This window comes from Mugil cephalus, chromosome 15 (genome assembly GCF_022458985.1).
Source record: "Mugil cephalus isolate CIBA_MC_2020 chromosome 15, CIBA_Mcephalus_1.1, whole genome shotgun sequence".
Taxonomy (NCBI): Eukaryota; Metazoa; Chordata; class Actinopteri; order Mugiliformes; family Mugilidae; genus Mugil; species Mugil cephalus.
The window spans coordinates 24,201,328-24,219,919 of NC_061784.1; the positions used below are offsets into that span (position 1 = coordinate 24,201,328).

An 18,592-nucleotide genomic window follows, 5' to 3' on the forward strand; every position below is an offset into this window, starting at 1 on the left:
AAATAATCTATTAAAATGTCAAAGTCCTTGTAACAGGTCAGAAGTTTTAACTTTTACTCCTGTAACGATAAAAAGCTGTGAGGAGGAACAGGTGCATCCTGTCACTGGAGTCTTAAAGGTTCATTCTAAGAGTCAACCTGACAATATTTATATTTAAAGTCTATTTAAAGTCTATTTAACTATTATTTTTTAGAACAGTGATTCCCAACCTGTGGGCCGCGGCCCCCTGCTGGGCCCGGGAAGGTATTGCGAGTTCATTTCATTTGATATTTGGGTCAAACATCAACACTGTGACGTCTTTTTACGATTCACTGCAGTTTTCATCTTAAAAGGAAAAAAAGTGAAAAAAGTTTTAATTTAGCTTCTTTGATGTTGTTGCTTTTAGTTTTATGTGGCTGGACCCAAACATTGTGTTTATTCGTCAGCCTATTGATTTAATAAGCTTCTTTTGATATTTGGATTTTGTTTGGACCTGATATCTGATGTCAAGCTGTTCTATATGAGAACGTTTCTCTCCAATGTTGAGTTATTTATGTTAATCATATGTTAATTAGCCTGTTATAGAAGCACCTTGCTCATCATTTCTGACTGATGTGTGGTGCTGATGGACAGCTCCTAGAATGATTGACAGGTGTGTGGTGCTGATGGACAGCTCCTAGAATGATTGACAGGTGTGTGGTGCTGATGGACAGCTCCTAGAATGATTGACAGGTGTGTGGTTCTATGACAAAATGGCAGCATCCTAGAGTGATTGACAGGTGTGTGGTGCTGATGGACAGCTCCTATGATGATTGACAGGTGTGTGGTGCTGATGGACAGCTCCTATGATGATTGACAGGTGTGTGGTGCTGATGGACAGCTCCTAGAATGATTGACAGGTGTGTGGTGCTGATGGACAGCTCCTAGAATGATTGACAGGTGTGTGGTGCTGATGGACAGCTCCTAGAATGATTGACAGGTGTGTGGTGCTGATGGACAGCTCCTTGACATGTCGTACTGAAGGTGTTTCCCATCTTCATTAAAAAACAAGTTGCTGGCTTATATGACCTCTGTATTTTTTGGGCCGTGAAACGTTTTGAGACTAAATGTGGTCTGAGTTGTAAGAGGTTGGGAGCTACTGTTTTAGAAAATACTAACATCAGAAGAAGCTGACGGAGACTCTGTGGCGTTAAAGAGCTCAGGACGACTTGATTCATTCCAACATAAAGTCACTTTTAGTTTTTAGGTTTGAGGTTCGTCTGCTGTCTCCTCTGAGCTGCAGCTCTCAGTGTCTTTTACAGATTCAGGATTCAGTAAAACCAGATCAGCCTCCTCTTCCTCCTCCTCCTCCTCCTCCTCCTCCTCCTCCTCCTCCTCAGTGTCACTCTCTGACCCGGAAGGAGGAGCCAGCGTACAGGTGCAGGCCTGTTCAGCCAGCTGAGAGAAGGACGGGGAGGTGAAGGGGGACAGGGAGAAGGGGACTCTGGGGGACGGAGACCAGGACGGGTGAGGAGAAAAGGAGGGAGAAAGCCTGGGTGAGTCGGAGAAGAGCAAAGAAAGAGAACGAGGAACCTTGGGAGACAAAGACGGCGACTGGTAAGGAGAGAGGGAGGGAGAACCACTGGGGGAGGAGTCACGAGGAGACAGTTTGGGGGCGAGGGGGGGAGGCAGAGATGGGGACAGGTAGGGGGACAGTAAGGGGGAATGAGACCTGATGAGTGGGGAGGGCGTCATGTAGTCCGAGTCCTCAGGGAGATGCTCCATGAGTGTCGGCAGAGACGGAGCTTCTCCTCCTCCGACTCCTCCTCCTGGTTGCTCCTGCTCCTGCAGCTCAGGGTGGAAAGGAGGAGGTGCTGATGGACACGGTACATTGAGAGTGTCCTCAGTCTGGGTCTGGGTCTGGGTCTGGGTCTGGATCTCGGTCTGGGTCTGGGTCTGGGTGTCTTCAGCGGCCGGATCACTGGGTGGCCCCGCCCCCTTCTTGGCCTTACATCTGGTCTTGGTTTTGGGCATGAGGGGGGGAGGGGGCGGGGGGGCGAGGGGGGGCGACAGCAGGGTGGAGGTCTCGGTGGAGACCCGGACCTTGACGCTGCGCTTGAACATGCGCCTCCTGGACAGGCTGGTCTCGGACTGCAGGAAGAGCGGGTTGATGAAGCAGAGCGCGCCCAGACCCGAACCACAGTCCAGTTCTCTGGGGCTGCGGGTCGTGATCGGGCAGAACTGGTGGAACAGGGTGGGATTCGAACCCGCCGGGTCGGAGTCCGAGCTCGGCTGTGGTGCAGGAGCAGACGTCGTCGTCGTCGTCGATGTCGTCGTCGTCGCAGCGTCAGGTTTCTTCTCCTCGTCCTTCTTTCTGGGCTTCAGCGCCTCCCGCGGCCCACGGACGTTCAGGTGTGAACTCCAGAATTCTGTCCGAGCAGATAAAAGTTTCACCAACAGAAACTCTTCACCACAAACCATTTCATTCCACTTTAATGATCCCAGAATTTTATTTTGGCGTTTTTTGACTTCTCAGCCCCCCCTCTATAAACTGACTCTCAGAGCGCTAGTATGTTCTTGTATATACTTTCTTATGTCTTGATTCATTTCATAGCGTTTGTGGTTCAGAAGTTTTTTATCTTTGGGGTCAGTTGCACTTCAGCAATTTAAACCTCCAAAAGTTAAAAAATGTTGCCAACTTTATGTCATGTCTTATCATCACAGCGACACTTGAACATTCATCTCTTTCATTTTATTAACGACCTAAAATAACTGAAACCATCCTTGAAATAAATGCAGTTGACGTGTATTTTAGTGTTTTCGTTTGGTCCAAGCCCCGCTCACTAACATGGAGGGGGTGGAGCTTATGACCTGTACTGCAGCCTCCAGCCACCAGGGGGAGCTCTACTAACACTGGCTTCACTTTGCATGCATCTTCCTACAGTTTACAGTCATGTGTCGCCTGGAGACGAGTGAATCCACCGACCTACTCCCATGTGTGAGATGGACTCCAGCTCTTTGTGCGACGTTGCCTTGGCGATGGCTTCAGGAAGCTCCAGAGGGAACGGCAACACGTCCCTGACACACGGAGCAAAGACATGAGATGAAACCAAACTAAAGTCAACGTGAGAATAAAACGTGAGGCCGGTTATGGTCACGTTGTACCTGCTGACACAGTAAAAGGAAATGAGTCTGGGCAGATCTGGAAAACTGATGGCGGACGTCTCCAGAGACAGAGCTGAGGACGAAGGACATTCAGTTAGTGGAGCGTCCTGAAGACACATTAAACCAGACACACACAGATAAAAAACTTTATGAAACGGCTCTAAAGCAAACATTTAATGAACTGAAGCAAACCTGCCAATACATTAGGTACACCAGGGAAAAAAGAGACGTCACTGAATCTTGGGTTCATGGAGGTTCTGGTTCAGATTAATTCAGATTAATTCAGATTAAATCAGATTAATTCAGATTAAATCTCCTTCATGTTTAATCTCTGCTGACGTTTCATTGTTGATGATCAAACAGACTCCAGGAAGAAGAGAATATATCTGCACTGAACGAGTTCATTAAACACCTTCAACAGCTTTTTGTGTCTTATTTCTTTGTCCACCATGTGTCCACATGAACGTGTCCCTGTTGCTACGGAGACAAACTAACTTGTGGACATTGTCCAACCAGAGGAGAGCTGACGCTTCTTATTGAGAACAGTGTCTCCCAGTGAACAGTGGCTGCAGGAGTGGACGCATATTAGCAGCAGCATTGGCAGCTTGTCTTTGTCTTGGTTTGTCTTGGTTTGTCTCCAGCTGTTAGCCGCGTTAGCCCAAGTGCTAGCAGAATCCCCGGCTAACGTATGCTTGGCTTGGTTCATGTGCTGTTTGAAGCTGGAAAGAAAACTCCTTCCTGCAGAGTGTGATGATACTTTATGTGTCTCCACTGGTCCCTCTTGGTGTCTTTGTCCTCAAATGTCCCATGGAGAGGACCAACGTGCTGTTTAGCGTCTTCCATCTTTATGGGTTGGTTCTGCTGCCTGTCACTACCGGATCAGCTGGTGCTAACGCTAACGCTACTTGGACAAACTGAGACACGTTCACAGTCGTTCTGCTGCAGATGCTTCATTAATCACATGAATCAGATGATGATTAATTAATGTTAATTTTGCAGATATTAAAACATGTTTAAGACACAGTTTTCTAATCAGACCCAGTGAAAAATATTCACATCCAGTCTGGAGTTTATCAGTAACAGCTCTTAAATATGCAGTCGTCTCTATTGACTCTATGAACTCATTAATCTGTTCTCAGTTCAACAGGTAAAAGGTCCAAGTGTTAAAGTTTAACTCTTTATTTGTGGTAATGTTAATTTTTTTCCAGCTACTTCTTTTTTTATCTAAAAGTCACCGGTATATCAACAGTATTTATTTCCTGTTATTGTCACGTTCTTTTATGTAATATTGTGTATTATGTAATATCCTCTTATTTTCACCTGTTTGTTCATGTGATCATGATGTCACTTCCTGTTTCACCTGCGTCCTCATCTTTGATGTGTCACTGCTGAACACTAGGTGTGTTTTATCTTTAACTATGTATTAGTCACTTTTATTAAAGGCTCAGGAGCGTCTCTGCCGCCTCCTTTTTTCTTTCATAGTCATAGTTTCATAGTCAAACATGCGGCCACTTAAAATAACATAGAAGACTGTTTAAATGTTTAAATGAAAATGACTTCTGTTTCTAATTTATCCACTTTAGAAGTGAACAGAACTCAGCAATGAGCCCACATTACACTTATTTTATTAAATCTAAACACTATTATAAAAAGAGTTTTTGTTATTTTTGAAAAAAATGTCTCCTAATAAAACCTCAGCAAATAAATCAGGAGGCTCCAAAATGGCTTTAATAGATTAGAATTAGAAATAGAGAAACCTTCATTTGTCCCACGATGGGGAAACTACAGATGGATAAATTTCAGCACAGGAGATATGTCTCAGTTATTTCTGCTTCTGTTCTGTTCTGTCTCTGTTGCCTTTTGGCCGGTTTCAAACTTAGTAAATAAAGGAGTAAAAACCAGTCACAGCTTCAGCCTGCGCCAAATCATTTATCTGCATCTTCTCAGCCCGACACTTTGCTCGTATCTGCACATTCATTAAACCAGTCACAGTTTATCTCCTGTACTCATTGTTTAACAGACTCAGTAAATCAGCTGCACCATCAGTTTGTGTGTGATGACGTTTTTCCACGTGTAAACCTTCAGTAACTCTGGCCTTTAATGTGTGCGTGGAGGCGGGTGGTGAACTCACTGGAGTGAACCTCCATGATGCCGAACTGCTGAACGAAGGACGGGACGCTGTCGTCGGCCAAACGCACACACAGGACGTTTCTCTGGGACGTCCGAGACTTTCTCACCAGGAACGTCTGCAGGGAAACGGACACAGGACGCGAGCGTGAGCGGGTGAACAACAATGTTCTACAAACTCTAACATCGACCCTGTGACAGAGTTCACTGGTGATAACACACAGACACGTTTCTGCCAAATATATTCGCTCCCTTAAACACACATGTGAACTGAGGTGACATCATATCCATTAGGTTTAATGTTTTCTTTGAGGAGGTTTAGGAGCGTGATGAAGGAATCTGGCTCAGTCTTCATCTAATTCATCCCAGATGATCTATGGGGGTCAGGACTCTGTGAGGCCAGTCCAGTTCCTCCTCATCCAGGTCTTTATGGACCTGGCTTTGTCTCTGGTTCTCAGTCATGTTGGAACAGGAAGGGGGTCGTCCCCAAACTGGTCCCACAAAGTCCGGAGCATGGAATTGTCCAAAATCTCATGGCATATTAAAGCATTCAGAGTTCCTTTGACTGGAACTAAGGGACCAAGTCCAGCTCCTGAACAACCAGCCCCCCATCATAAACCCCCTCCTCCCCCCTCCACTAAACTCCCCCAACATAAACCCCCCCTCCACTAAACTCCCCCTCCACTAAACTCCCCCAACATAAGGGGGGGTCCCTCCACTAAACTCCCCCTCCACTAAACTCCCCCCTTGGCCCAGTGCAGTCAGACCAGCAGCGTTCTACTGGGAACCTCCAGACCCAGACTGGTCCATCAGATTTCCAGATGTCCCTCCAGAGAACGTCTCCACTGCTCTAGAGTCCAGTGGAGCTGCTTTCCACCACTGCATCCCACACTCTGCATCCCACGCTCTGCATCCCACACTCTGCATCCCACGCTCTGCATCCCACGCTCTGCATCCCGCGCTCTGCATCCCACGCTCTGCATCCCATGCTCTGCATCCCGCGCTCTGCATCCCACGCTCTGCATCCCGCGCTCTGCATCCCACACTCTGCATCCCACGCTCTGCATCCCACACTCTGCATCCCACGCTCTGCATCCCACGCTCTGCATCCCCCGCTCTGCATCCCACGCTCTGCATCCCACGCTCTGCATCCCACGCTCTGCATCCCACGCTTCGATCCCACGCTCTGCATCCCGCGCTCTGCATCCCACGCTCTGCATCCCGCGCTCTGCATCCCGCGCTCTGCATCCCACGCTTCGATCCCACACTCTGCATCCCGCGCTCTGCATCCCACGCTCTGCATCCCACGCTCTGCATCCCGCGCTCTGCATCCCATGCTCTGCAGGGACCGTGGTGATGTTTGGCTGGGATGCAGCTGTTGGGCCATGGAAACACATTCATGAAGCTCTGTGTCTACGTTCTGTTCTGGAGATAATCTGAAGTCTGGAGACTCTCTGTGACCTCACTATGATGAGGCCTGACACTTCAATGGCTTCTACTTTGTTCTATAACCACTGACAGTGACTGTGGAATATTTAGTGGAGACTGGTGTTGTTGTTCAGGTGGCGTCCTACCTGGATTTATACACCTGGATTTAATTACTAGGACGGAGAGCGAATACTTTTGTCTGTATAGTGAAGGTCACGGCCTGGACCCATCAGGACGTAGGATCTCGACCATGTGACATTACAGGACAATAAAAGAAGGTATTATAGTACGTATAGTGTGTGTTTGTGTGTGTGTGTGTGTTTGTGTGTGTGTGTGTGTTTGTGTGTGTGTTTGTGTGTTTGTGTGTGTGTGTGTTGTTTGTGTGTGTGTTTGGTGTGTGTGTGTGTGTTTGTGTGTGTGTGTGTGTGTGTGTGTTTGTGTGTGTGTGTTTGTGTGTGTGTGTGTGTGTTGTGTGTGTGTGTGTGTTTTGTGTGTTTGTGTTGTGTGTGTTGTGTGTTGTGTGTTTGTGTGTGTGTGTGTGTGTGTGTGGTGTGTGTGTGTGTGTGTGTGTGTGTGTGTGTGTGTGTGTGTGTTTGTGTGTTTGTGTGTTGTGTGTGTGTGTGTGTGTGTTTGTGGGTGTGTGTGTGTGTGTGTGTGTGTGTGTGTGTGTGTGTGTGTTTGTGTGTGTGTGTTTGTGTGTTTGTGTGTTTGTGTGTGTGTGTGTGTGTGTGTTTGTGGGTGTGTGTGTGTGTGTGTGTGTGTGTGTGTGTGTGTGTGTGTGTTTGTGAGTGTGTGTGTGTGTGTGTGTGTGTGTGTGTGTGTGTGTGTGTGTGTGTGTGTCTGACCCCGGGGGGCTCCCTCTGCAGGATGTGCAGTGCGGTGGCCGGGTTGATTGACAGCTGGAGCCAGACGGGGACGGTGAGGAGGAGACGGTCCAGGACGCTGATGCTCCTCAGAGACGCTCGTCCTCGCTGGTGTTTATGCTGCGACGCCTGGTTCGGCTCCGGGAAGTCGTACAGAGGCTCCTCCTGCTGCGCCATCTGAAAACAGATTAGTTTTATATATGAAAACAATGTTTTACCTTTTTATGATATTTGTTGTGAAGTGATAATTTTGTTCTAATAAAAAAATGAAAGACGTGCAATGAAGGGACAGATTAAGTTTTGAACAGGACATTGGAAAAATAAATAGTTTTCGTTTGTTCTCAGGTGATAATGTTGAGTTGTTTCTGAACTAAAAGCTTTTATGCTGATAATTAAGTCTTTTCTGTTTCCTCATAAACTTGTGTTGGATTTTAAGGCGAATCTCAAAAATACTTAAAAGCTCGTGAAAATTCATGCAGAGTCAGACTGATTCAAACTGATGGTGTATCAGAAAGTATCGGACACGATATTGGCCCTGTATTTACTCGGATCGATACTAAATCTATCGGTATCTCGCAGCAGCAGCAGAGACAGCTGCAAACACACCTGCATAATAAATCTGTCTGGACTGGGACAGCAAGTTCAGACTTGGTAAAGAGCAGCAGCTCAGACAGAGCTTAAATGAAATAGCAGCGTATGGGAACCAGACCCCCACCCACCCCCCCACCCCAGTCACAGTATCGACTGTTAGTAGAAAAAGCCTCTGATCCGGATTCAGGTTTTACTCTGAACGCATCTCCAGACTGGATGTTTGTCTGGATCCGAAGTTTTCATTCCTCCTCCGGCTGCACACTCTTCCTGCCCAACAATTACACAACTTTAAAACTTTTCTTCCCACATCTGACTCATCTGCGTTTACTTTTCACTCCTGAGGTGACGTCGTTTCGTTCGTACCTTTCAGCGCGGGCGCCTCTTTCAGATTCTCTCCCCTCCTCCGGTTCCTCCGGTTCCTGCGGTTCCTCTTTATTTTATGCAGCCATGCTGCTCGACCTTCCTCCAACTCCAACTTTACCACCACGAAAACTCAACTCGTTTTCCACTTCGACCTGTCATGACGTGTGTGCGTCTGTGGCTCCGCCCCCTCCTTCACTCACCCGATCTCACCTGGAAACAAATGCCATCATACCTTTGGTTTTCAATAATAAACTTCACTGGACTTTATCTGCATGTTATAGCTCCTGATTAGTCGTTCAATCAGTCATTGTGAATATTCTGCTCACTCACCTGTACATATGGTCTCACCTGTACATATGGTCTCACCTGTACATATGGTCTCACCTGGACATATTGTCCATCTGCCGTAAACCAACCTGTACCACCTCTTATATATCACACTGTTTATGCTGCATATAGCACGTTCTGCTTATCTCTGGTTAGATGATAAACTTTGCATTTTCTGTAATGAAAATAAAGTTGAATCTAATATATATATTTTTATAAATATATTTAATACGTTAATAAATGTTTTATGTTCCAGTCTAAAGCAAGAGTGAACATTCAATGTCTCAACTAATGACATTTAATGAATACAACAAACACCAAGAACAGCTCGACAAAAGTAATTAAATAAAAGAAAAAGATAAATAAATAATGTGCTTCTTTGCTCCCAAGCACCTTATTTATATTTATTTATTAATTGCATTTACAAAACATTACACTGTGCGTTGTACTATGTATAACTGTGCATGTGACAATTTTTTTTTTATCTTATTATTATATTTGACAGTTTGGAAACAATGATAATAATAATAATAATAATAACTGTGTGACCCCCGAACTAAAACCAGTTTAACCGCCCTGGTCTAATTTCTGGTGCGCATTTGGTGAAACAGCGCCCCCTTCCCAACATGGCGGATTGATTTTTACCTCTTTAAGAACCCGGATCCGGAAATGAGGTTTGAACTACGCATCTCCGGGACCGCGTTGGGTCGGTAAGACGTCTCTGTGTTATTCCGGCACATTTAAATATTTTTACCACTGTTTGTTCGAATCTCAAACCGCAAACTGGATTATTTGCACGTTTCACAAGATCCGAAAGGAGCGGAGGGGGGATTCGGTTTTAGCAAAAGTTGTCTAGACCTCCGATAAAAACCACTAGGCTGCGGTTAGCTTAGCATTAGCTCCTGCGTTAGCTTCGTCGTTAGCCACTAGTGTCAGGAGTTTTTTTTCAACTGTGGGTTTTATAGTCGCGCTTAAATATTGCCACACAAAAAATATTTTACAATTTATATGTAATTTGTCTCTTGTTAAGTAGCTTTGCAGGCTTACAGGTTGATTAGCTTCATTCGATCCATTTTCCAACCCGTGAAAGTTAACGGTTTTGTTAGCTTAGCCGTTTACACCGACTACCACCAGGGTTGTTAAATAACCTCTTATCAATTAATAAAAAAATAATAAAACACCAGGTAATATCAGCTCAGTAGAAAGTGAAACAGCTATGATAGATCTATCGGGATTCATTTTATGCGAAGAAAGTAAAATGTATTGATATTCATTAACCTTTTTTTCTATGGTTTTCACGTATTTCATAATACTTGAACATATTATGTAGATAATATATTGCGATTTATTGATATGATCTAATCTATTTTTTGTAATACATTATGTACGGTGCCTGTACATTGCTGCAGGTCTCTCTCTCTCACATACAAATTAAAAATCTAAATGAACAAAAAATGCAAACGAGATACAAAATAAAAATTCTGCACTGAGAGAAAAACATAGTAAGTAGATAAAATCTGCCTTCATGCAACCGCGTAAACGTGCAGGTGGAGCTTGAGTTTCATGTGTAATAAGTTGCATGTGAAAGACTCTGACGGTCGCTTCCTGTTTGCTGTTGTGCTGCAGATGCCTGGTTGGTGCAGAGATGAGCGGTGAGAACGTGAAGCTGTTCGTGGGGAACCTTCCTTTAGACGCGACTCAGGACGAACTGACCAAGCTCTTCGCTCCGTATGGAGAGATCAACACCTGCTCCTTGCTCCGACAGTACGCCTTCGTTACCCTGAAGGGAGAGGGGGCCGCAGACAGGTATTCACCTGGAAACACGGTTTATTACGCCATGAATGTCCCGTTATAACTCATGTATGCAGCCAAACAGGACTTTATCAATGTTTACACAAATATCTGGCACCGAGCTTCAGATTCACTCCTGTTAAATGATATTAGTCTTTTTTTTTAAGTCACAACCTAAAATTGAAATTTATTCATAATCGCAACCTAAAGTAGAAGAATATTTCTTGTATGATGTTGAGTATCTGCACATTGCTGCTGCAGGATGAATAAAGCATCTATCTACACATCTGTGTACACACAGTAATGTACAGATTAAATTATTTACTTAATTATATAAGTGAAAACGATGCAGGTAGTCATCTAAGTAGATAGATTACTCACCAACGAAGGGAAATTAGGAAACACATGAGTGCACTAGTGGTTCACTTTAACTAAAGTATTTACAATTTGAGGTTAAATAATTGAGGAACTGTGCATTTATCGCACAACTTGTGTTAAAGTTGTTGGAAATTACGAGCTCATATGTTTAGTTATATCTACACACAGCAACGTGCAGTTTCAACCTGAAAACAGTGTGTGTTTATTCAACCTCGTCTTACTGACTTTTAAAGCTACTTGGCAATTTCATTGTTTCCACAACAATGACAATAAAGGACACTCAGTCATTCATTCATTCATTCATTCATTCATTCATTCATCTAAGAAAGGATTATAATTTGAATCTTATTTATAGTGTTAACAAAAATACAAAATTGTGTCAAGACACGTTACAGAAGAGCCTGAAATATATATAAAGTGCTTTTAAAGCAAAGTCTCATTATTTGTCTTGTGCGTCTTCAATAAACCTTAATAAGTTCACAGCATCATTTTGTCTCAGGAGGCAAAAAGTTTGGATCAAACAAAACAATTACATAAGTTAATAAAGTTCTAAATCTTAAGCGATAACACGTGTCAGGGTGATTGATTTAATCCCAGCTGAGGAAACGAAAACTCAACATAATCTGTTGACTGTGATGGAAATAATAATGGCGGTGCTTGTTGTTTTCTCAGGGCCATACGGCATCTGGATGGCAAAGAGTACCGAGGCCGCCCCCTGGTGGTCGAGGAGTCACGCGCTCGTCCGCCAAACTCCACCAAGGTGTTCGTGGGGAACCTCAGCGCCACGTGTTCGGCCGACGATCTGCACGGACTCTTCTCAACCTTTGGGAGAGTTTTAGACTGCGACAAAGTCAAAGGTGACGCTCAGAGTCTGCACAAAAACAAACGTGGAAATGAAACCAGCACAGTTACACCTGGACGAAAGATTTCACATTAACATTAATAATCGTCTGTGTTTCTACCCTCTGCAGCCAGATTATGCTCCAACGTGGGCTACGCCTTCGTGCACATGGAGAGGAAGGAGGAGGCTCTGGCGGCTATAGAGGCTCTAAACGGGACCATGTTCAAGGGCCGTCAGCTGGCGGTGGAGTTGTCCAAAGCCCAACCGCTCATCAACCAGCTGGTGACGGGAGGAAACTCCAACGCGTCAGGTGGGTTTTAAAAATAGTGACTGAATCAAATCAGCAGGAACGAACCATGATTCACTGACACGATGAGAATTTTACCGTCTCACGATAAATGTGATAAACGCAAGATGTAAAATTCAGACACGTACTTGAAGTACACAGTGTACTTCTCGTAGTACCCCTGGTACTCCAGGTACTCCATGTAGACGATGCTCCTGACGTATGCAACAAACTTCACGTACTCGGATTAGAATTAGAATATTTTTATCATGACTTCTGATTTATAAGACTGCAAGATGTAATCGAAACAGTTTGTACCGTGGTCCTCCCTCCAGTTTTTAGCCCTGGTGGCTCCTCCCGTCCCAGTTTAGCCGATGTGCCTCCCCTAGTTTTAGCCGTTGCCCCTCCCTTCCACACGTTTTTACCCGTTTGCTCCTCCCTCCTAGTTTTTAGCCGCTGCCACTCCACCTCGATAGTTTTTAGCCTGTGTGGCCCTCCCTCCCAGTTTTTAGCCTGTGTGGCTCCTCCCTCCCAGTTTTTAGCCCCTCACTCCCAGTTTTTAGCCCCTCCCTCCCAGTTTTTAGCCCGTGTGGCCCCTCCCTCCCAGTTTTTATCCCGTTTGACTCCTCCCTCCCAGTTTTTAGCCCGTGTGGCCCCTCCCTCCCAGTTTTTAGCCCCTGTGGCCCCTCCCTCCCAGTTTTTAGCCTGTGTGGCTCCTCCCCCCCCCCAGTTTTTAGCCCGTGTGGCTCCTCCCCTCCCAGTTTTTAGACCGTGTGGCTCCTCCCACCAGTTTTTATCCCATGTGGCCCCTCCCTCCCAGTTTTTATCCCGTTTGACTCCTCCCTCCCAGTTTTTAGCCCCTGTGGCCCCTCCCTCCCAGTTTTTAGCCCCTGTGGCCCCTCCCTCCAGTTTTTACCCGTGCCTCCCCCCAGTTTTTAGCCCCCCTCCAGTTTTAGCCCTTGGCCCCTCCCCCCATTTAGCCCTGTGGCCCCTCCCCCACCGTCCAGCAGACTGAACAGGTGCTGACCTCCCTGTGTTTTCTGTCTCGTCTCCTTCCAGGAGCCAGAGAAGGCCTCCTTCCCCGACCTCCTCCGTCTCTAGAGCATCACCAGAGTCAAGCGGCCGTTCTCGCTGCAGCTGCTGCCGCCGCCGCCGGTCTCCCCATCCAGGTGAGTCCATGTCTCCGCCTCCCTACAGCCTTTCGGGTCAGTTTGTTGGTCCTACCTACCCACCCCCCCGTCCACCCCTCAATCATTGCTTCTTTTCTCTTTCCCTCCAGGTTCAACAAAGTGTCCACAACTCGTTCTACAACACCACCTCCTTCGACCCGACCTACGCCGCTCTGAAGGGCATCACCAGCGCCAAAGGTGCGGACGGGGTCATATACGGGGCCCTGGCCAGCCAGGTGTACGGCACCGTGGCCGACCAGGTGTACCACGACATGGCCAACCACAACTCTGCCGCCAGCGCCGCCGTGGAAGAGGTGGAGCCGCAGACGGTACCAGACCCGACCACGCTTTTCGAGGCGGCGAGGGCCAAGTTCTTCCAGGAGGGACAGAAGGTCTGTTCATTAAAAACGTCTTTGTTTGTTTGAGTGTTTGTGTTTTTTCCTGACGTGTTTTTGTGTTTGGTTGAAGGTTCTGGCAGAGCAGCAGGCAGGGAGAAAAGCAGCAGCGTCGGACAACGAACGTGATCGCAGCCCGATCAGAGGCAACCGAGCCCCCCTCCTCCCCGACCCCGTCCCAGGATCCTTCGCCCAGATACGACCCAAACGCCGCGCCCTCCTCCCGACGCCGCCCGGAGTACCCGAGGACACCGCCGCCGCCGCCGCCGCCGCCACCCCCGAAGGCTCAGATCCCGTCGCTAGGTACGAACAACGCAGCCGCCACAAAACGCATCAACTGTAAGAAATAAAATATAACAGCGGGAGTTATGACGCGTTACACTCGTACCTGGAAAGTCATCCACAAAATCATCGTCACTACGCCTGAGTTGAGTTTCCAAGATGGCCGCCCCGTGTGTAAACAATTAGAAGCTCCTGTAATATTCCGTTTATTAGCTCCTCTGGTTAGTTTTTGTTGCAATAAACCGAACGTACAGACAATATTTTTCTACATACATGTGTTGAAATGCTTTTACAGTGTAATTTAAGTTTTTCATGTGCTATATGGGAATTGAAAGCTCATGTCGCGCTAACAACGGCTAAAACAACAGCCTGGTAAAACCAAAACAGAGACAGACAGCGGCTTTTTTTCTACAATTAAAACTTTTAAATCTTTTTTTATATATATATAAATTTCTGCCTCTAGTTAAAAAAACTCATGAGTTGGTTCAAGTTATCTGTTCATTTACAGTTTGTGAAAAGACTAAATTTAGTTCAACAGTAGAATAATAATTTTAGTTAATATCAACTTTAATTTCACTTTGCTCAGAAACTGTAAATAAGTTACACTAACTAAGTTATTGTTGTTTTCATGGAGGCGGCCATCTTGTTTTCCAGCTTCTGTAACTGGAACGCTGATAAAAAATACAAAAACAATTTAACTCCCAAAAACAAAAGATATTTACAGCAAAAAGTCTGTTAACCATTCGTTATAGCTGGTACTGACCTGAGCTTTTATTTGGTTTGGATTTTTAATTTCTCCACGGGATCAGTACGACTTAAAATAATAAAAACGAAGCATCATCTTTGATCAGGAACTAATAGATTAGAAAAAAATGTCCTCATATGTGGACACTGAGATTATTTCCTTATTTATTTTATAATAAAGTCACTAATGTGTAACAAAATAAAAAAACAGAAAAAGTCCCAGCGTCCTCAAACGAGTACTTGCTAATTAGCGTTAATAAGCATAAATAAGTTTCCACCGTAGAATTTGATGAATTTTTATTCCTCGTCCACTTTGTGATCGTCTCTAGAATGAATCCATGGCGAACTAAAGTGTCCACTAACGAGGACAGCGGGTTTTAAATGAAGCAGAATGAGCTGTAGTAAAAGCCTAAAACTTAGTGTCCACATATGAGGACGTCGGGTCTCGGGAGGTTAAAACTGAACATGTTTTTATTCAAACTCTTTTAGTTTTAACCGTTTGTTTGTTTTGTGTCCCCTGACTCTGACCCCGCCCCCTCCCCCCCCCCACAGGTCGTACTCGGAGTACTACCAGCAAATGCACCAATACCAACAGTATCAACAGTACCAGCAGCAGTATCAGTACCTCCAGTACGCCTACACCAACCCGCCGCCTCCTCCGCCACCTCCTCCTCCTCCGCCGGCCAGCACTCAGGCCTCCTCCTCCTCCACCGCGGCCCCCGCGCCCCCGGGGACGTACTCCGCCCCCCCGACATATGCCGCCCCGGGAGCATATGCACCGCCCCCGGGAACGTACGACGCCTCCTCGGGAGGCTACGACGCCTCGTCCTCCGGGGGATACGACGCCTCGTCGTCGGGGAGCTACGACGCCTCCTCGGGGGGAGGCTACGACGCCTCGTCGGGAGGCTACGGGGCGTCGGCGGCATATGATTCGTCGGGAGCTTACGCGGCAGCGGGAAGCTACTCCACATCCACACCGTATGAGCAGACACCCGCACACGGGCAACCCATGCCCCAGCGCCATGATTACCCTTACCACACGCCAGAACCCCCTTATCGATAGGCCCCACCCCCCCCACACGCTCCTCAAACACTGCAGATGTGTGTGTGTGTGTGTGTGTGTGTGTGTGTGTGTGTGTGTGTGTACGAGTGCATGTGTATTTACATAAGGGACAGTTTGAAGAGGAAACCGGGAGCAAGGAGGTCGTGAATCGAATGTGCTTTAAACTCTTCTCTCGTTGGTTCGGTGGCTCGGCCGCTGAGGGTTTTTATAAAAAAAAAGGAGACGAGGGATGTTGTTGTCGAACATTCATAGTTTCTGTTAGATGTTGTAGAGGCAGGTAATATGCGTTACAGGACAGTACACCTCATTCTTTTCTTTTTTTTTATTATTATTGTTGTTTTTTGCTGCTGCGACGTCTGAAAACGTGCAGCCCCGATGTTTCTGGTGCAGGTTTGCAGGTTTAGTTTTATGGTTCTCGGTCGTAGACGAGCAGACGGTTTCCTGTCCTACGTGAAGCAGCTCGGCAGCGATTAGACGTTAAATCAGCTGTGGGTTAGTGAGAGTTCAGACTGAGTGTTTGGTTTAATCGGAGCGTCTGAACCTGGATCCACAGACGTTTAGGCCTGGATGTGTGAATCAGAAGAGGAGGAGGAGTGACTCAGATTATGTCTTTCTCGTCCCGTTAATCAGGATCTCACCTGTTACGCCCCAACGTTCACAACAGCTACAGCCAATCATCAGATAATCCTACTTTTTATTTGTTAGCTCAGCTCAGGATGGTGAGAAAATAAAAAGTCCCGTCAGTAGTTTCCTCTAGTTTTAGTCGAAGGTCACGTTTCTGCCTCTAAAACCTTCTTTCTTTTCCTGCCGGGTTTTATTTCTCTCTTTAGTTCAGTGTTTAGTGGCTGAATGGATCCACGTCCTCCCTCTAAATTCCTGTTGAGCCCAGTTCTTCGATAGCTGACGTGTTGTGTTTCTAGTTTTTTTTTTTTTTTTTGTACATATGTGACGGGAGGAGCCAGGAGCGAGTGGCCAATGATGTTAATAGACGTTGAGCTTTACAGAAGCTGGATTTTCCAGCTGGGTTTTGATGTTTTCTATCATTTTCGCCGTCGCCAAACACCCGACGAAAACTGAGCTGGTTCGATTCTGGTGTAAATACTTGAAACCTTATTTGAAAGTGGAAAAAGTGACAGCAGCTGATTTTTGGTCGAACTGAACTGAGTGTTCAGACGAGTTTGAGTTTCTGTGTGAGGAGGATTAAATATACGAGTCTGGGGGTGTTTCGGGTGGAGGTGAGATGCTCCGGGTGGAGGTGAGATGCTCCGGGTGGAGGTGAGATGCTCCGGGTGGAGATGAGATGCTCCGGGTGGAGATGAGGTGCTGTTGGAGTAATATTTTTTTTATTTTGAATTTTCCCGTGCAGCGACGTAAACGGCCCGCGGCCTTTTCCTCGTCTTTCTCCTGAACACACATCATTTAGACACAAACTCCACACGTTAAATCTAGCTTCTTCTTCTTCTTCTTCTTTTTTTTTTTTTATTATAATTATTATTAATTTTTTTTCTTCTCCCTTTACCGGGTTCATTGCATTTTGCTCATGTAAAGGTGCAGATGACACTAACGCACACGTCCTCCTTCACTTTTCCACCACACGTTTTATTCCTGTGAAGCCGGTTAGAAGGTTCCACGCTGACACACAGTGACACACTCAGCCTCCCCACATGTTCCACATTGTTCCACCTGCTCCATGTGAACTGTTAGTTGCATGCCTTGTTGTTGCTGCTGCTCCAGCCACCTTCTTCCTCTTGCTGATTATTGCAGCTAGAGTGGGAGGGAGCCAATCTGAGCCCTTTGCCCTGGACGTACGCCACACAGCTGCAGCTGTAGCGTGGGATGGGGAAAACAGCAGCGTTAGGCCTGAAACTGCTGTGGACGATGGGGTGTCCCCCCACTAAGGTAAACACTCAGACCACACACTCCTGCCCCTCCCCTGAAATAAAATAAAACACACTCACAAGCACACACAGCACAGATATATGTCCATACTTTTTTTATTTCATACCTGCTTTCAGGGATTTTCAATCGTCAGGATTTCATATTTTTTGGAAATTTGTCTCCCATGATTACCTTTTTATATATATATATATATATTTTTTTTTTATTATTATTTTCCCGTTTATATCCCCCCCCCCACATCGTCCCACAAGCATACTCTGCTCATACATTCCTGCTCCCGGCGTGACCTCCATCGTCTCCACGGTCTGAGGACGTCTGCGCCAGCGTTAGCGTAGATCTGAGCGTCTCTTCTCCGGCAGGTTTGTTCTTATACATCCTGCCCTGAAGAGAACCAGGCGGTCGCAGCCACATCCGGACTGGGACACTTAGGTAGGACGGGTTTTTCTAAACGCGCCCCACTTCTTCTTCTTCTCCTTCTCCTTCTTCGGCCATCGGGGGGTTAAGTGCCTTGTCTAAGAGCACACTGGTAGGCCCTGAATAACCTGGCTCAGGATCGGTTGCTGGTTCAACGCTCGACTCCCGTTCTCCCCCCGCCCCCCCTTTAAAAAAAACAACAACAAAAACAAACAAAAAAACATAAAAATAAATAATTTTGATGCCACATTCAACTTGTATGGACGACGGTGGACACGAACTACTACCATGTTGTTTTAAATTCCATTTTGTCCCATGTTCAATTATCAATAAATAAATTTCAACTCAACGTCGCCGTCTTTGTGTGTTTCAGTAACTTCTCTTCAGCCGCGGCAGCAGACGACGCTTTATTCAAGAGTTTCTTCCAAAAACATCAATTTTTTTCCTTTTTTTTTAATAAAAACCAAATCATTTGAGAACAAATTGTTGATAATTCAGTCGCTTTAAT

General features: G+C 46.0%; 2 protein-coding genes across 9 annotated transcripts; one reads left to right on the plus strand and one right to left on the minus strand.

The window, feature by feature from the left end:
- Positions 1-1,221: 1,221 nt before the first annotated feature.
- On the minus strand, positions 1,222-8,646 carry LOC125021636 (ras and Rab interactor 1-like). Its single transcript, XM_047607762.1, has 6 exons — positions 8,496-8,646; positions 7,524-7,718; positions 5,255-5,369; positions 3,124-3,196; positions 2,945-3,036; positions 1,222-2,387 (listed from the first exon to the last, which is right to left on the minus strand). Exons 2-6 carry the CDS (start codon positions 7,716-7,718, stop codon positions 1,222-1,224), a joined length of 1,641 nt encoding a protein of 546 aa, XP_047463718.1. The 5' UTR covers positions 8,496-8,646.
- Positions 8,647-9,502: 856 nt separating this feature from the next.
- Positions 9,503-18,433, plus strand: rbm14a (RNA binding motif protein 14a). Of its 8 annotated transcripts, XR_007114335.1 has the most exons (10): positions 9,503-9,532; positions 10,449-10,628; positions 11,664-11,848; positions 11,963-12,142; positions 13,178-13,287; positions 13,398-13,679; positions 13,756-13,985; positions 15,261-15,686; positions 17,536-17,670; positions 17,922-18,433. XR_007114335.1 is itself a non-coding variant. In XM_047607389.1 (9 exons), the coding sequence occupies exons 2-9, from the start codon at positions 10,468-10,470 to the stop codon at positions 17,537-17,539; spliced, it is 1,578 nt and encodes a 525-aa protein (XP_047463345.1). In that variant the 5' UTR covers positions 9,503-9,532; positions 10,449-10,467; the 3' UTR covers positions 17,540-18,433. The 8 variants fall into 8 exon arrangements, 3 of the variants coding, with proteins under 3 accessions (XP_047463345.1, XP_047463343.1, XP_047463344.1); XR_007114331.1 differs by having other exon boundaries at positions 15,261-17,670; XR_007114334.1 differs by having other exon boundaries at positions 15,261-17,670; positions 18,030-18,433.
- Positions 18,434-18,592: the final 159 nt, after the last annotated feature.

What these genes read in the sequence shown, in the direction of transcription:
- LOC125021636 (XM_047607762.1), bottom strand. Translation starts at nt 7,718, where the DNA reads ATGGCGCAGCAGGAGGAGCCTCTGTACGACTTCCCGGAGCCGAACCAG. An exon ending in TCCTTTTACTGTGTCAGCAG is followed by an intron (nt 3,037 to 3,123) that starts GTACAACGTGAC and finishes TCCGTGTGTCAG; the next exon opens with GGACGTGTTGCCGTTCCCTC. An exon ending in CATCTCACACATGGGAGTAG is followed by an intron (nt 2,388 to 2,944) that starts GTCGGTGGATTC and finishes CTGCTCGGACAG; the next exon opens with AATTCTGGAGTTCACACCTG.
- rbm14a (XM_047607387.1), top strand. Translation starts at nt 10,468, where the DNA reads ATGAGCGGTGAGAACGTGAAGCTGTTCGTGGGGAACCTTCCTTTAGAC. An exon ending in TCTTCCAGGAGGGACAGAAG is followed by an intron (nt 13,680 to 13,755) that starts GTCTGTTCATTA and finishes GTTTGGTTGAAG; the next exon opens with GTTCTGGCAGAGCAGCAGGC. An exon ending in GGCTCAGATCCCGTCGCTAG is followed by an intron (nt 13,986 to 15,260) that starts GTACGAACAACG and finishes CCCCCCCCACAG; the next exon opens with GTCGTACTCGGAGTACTACC.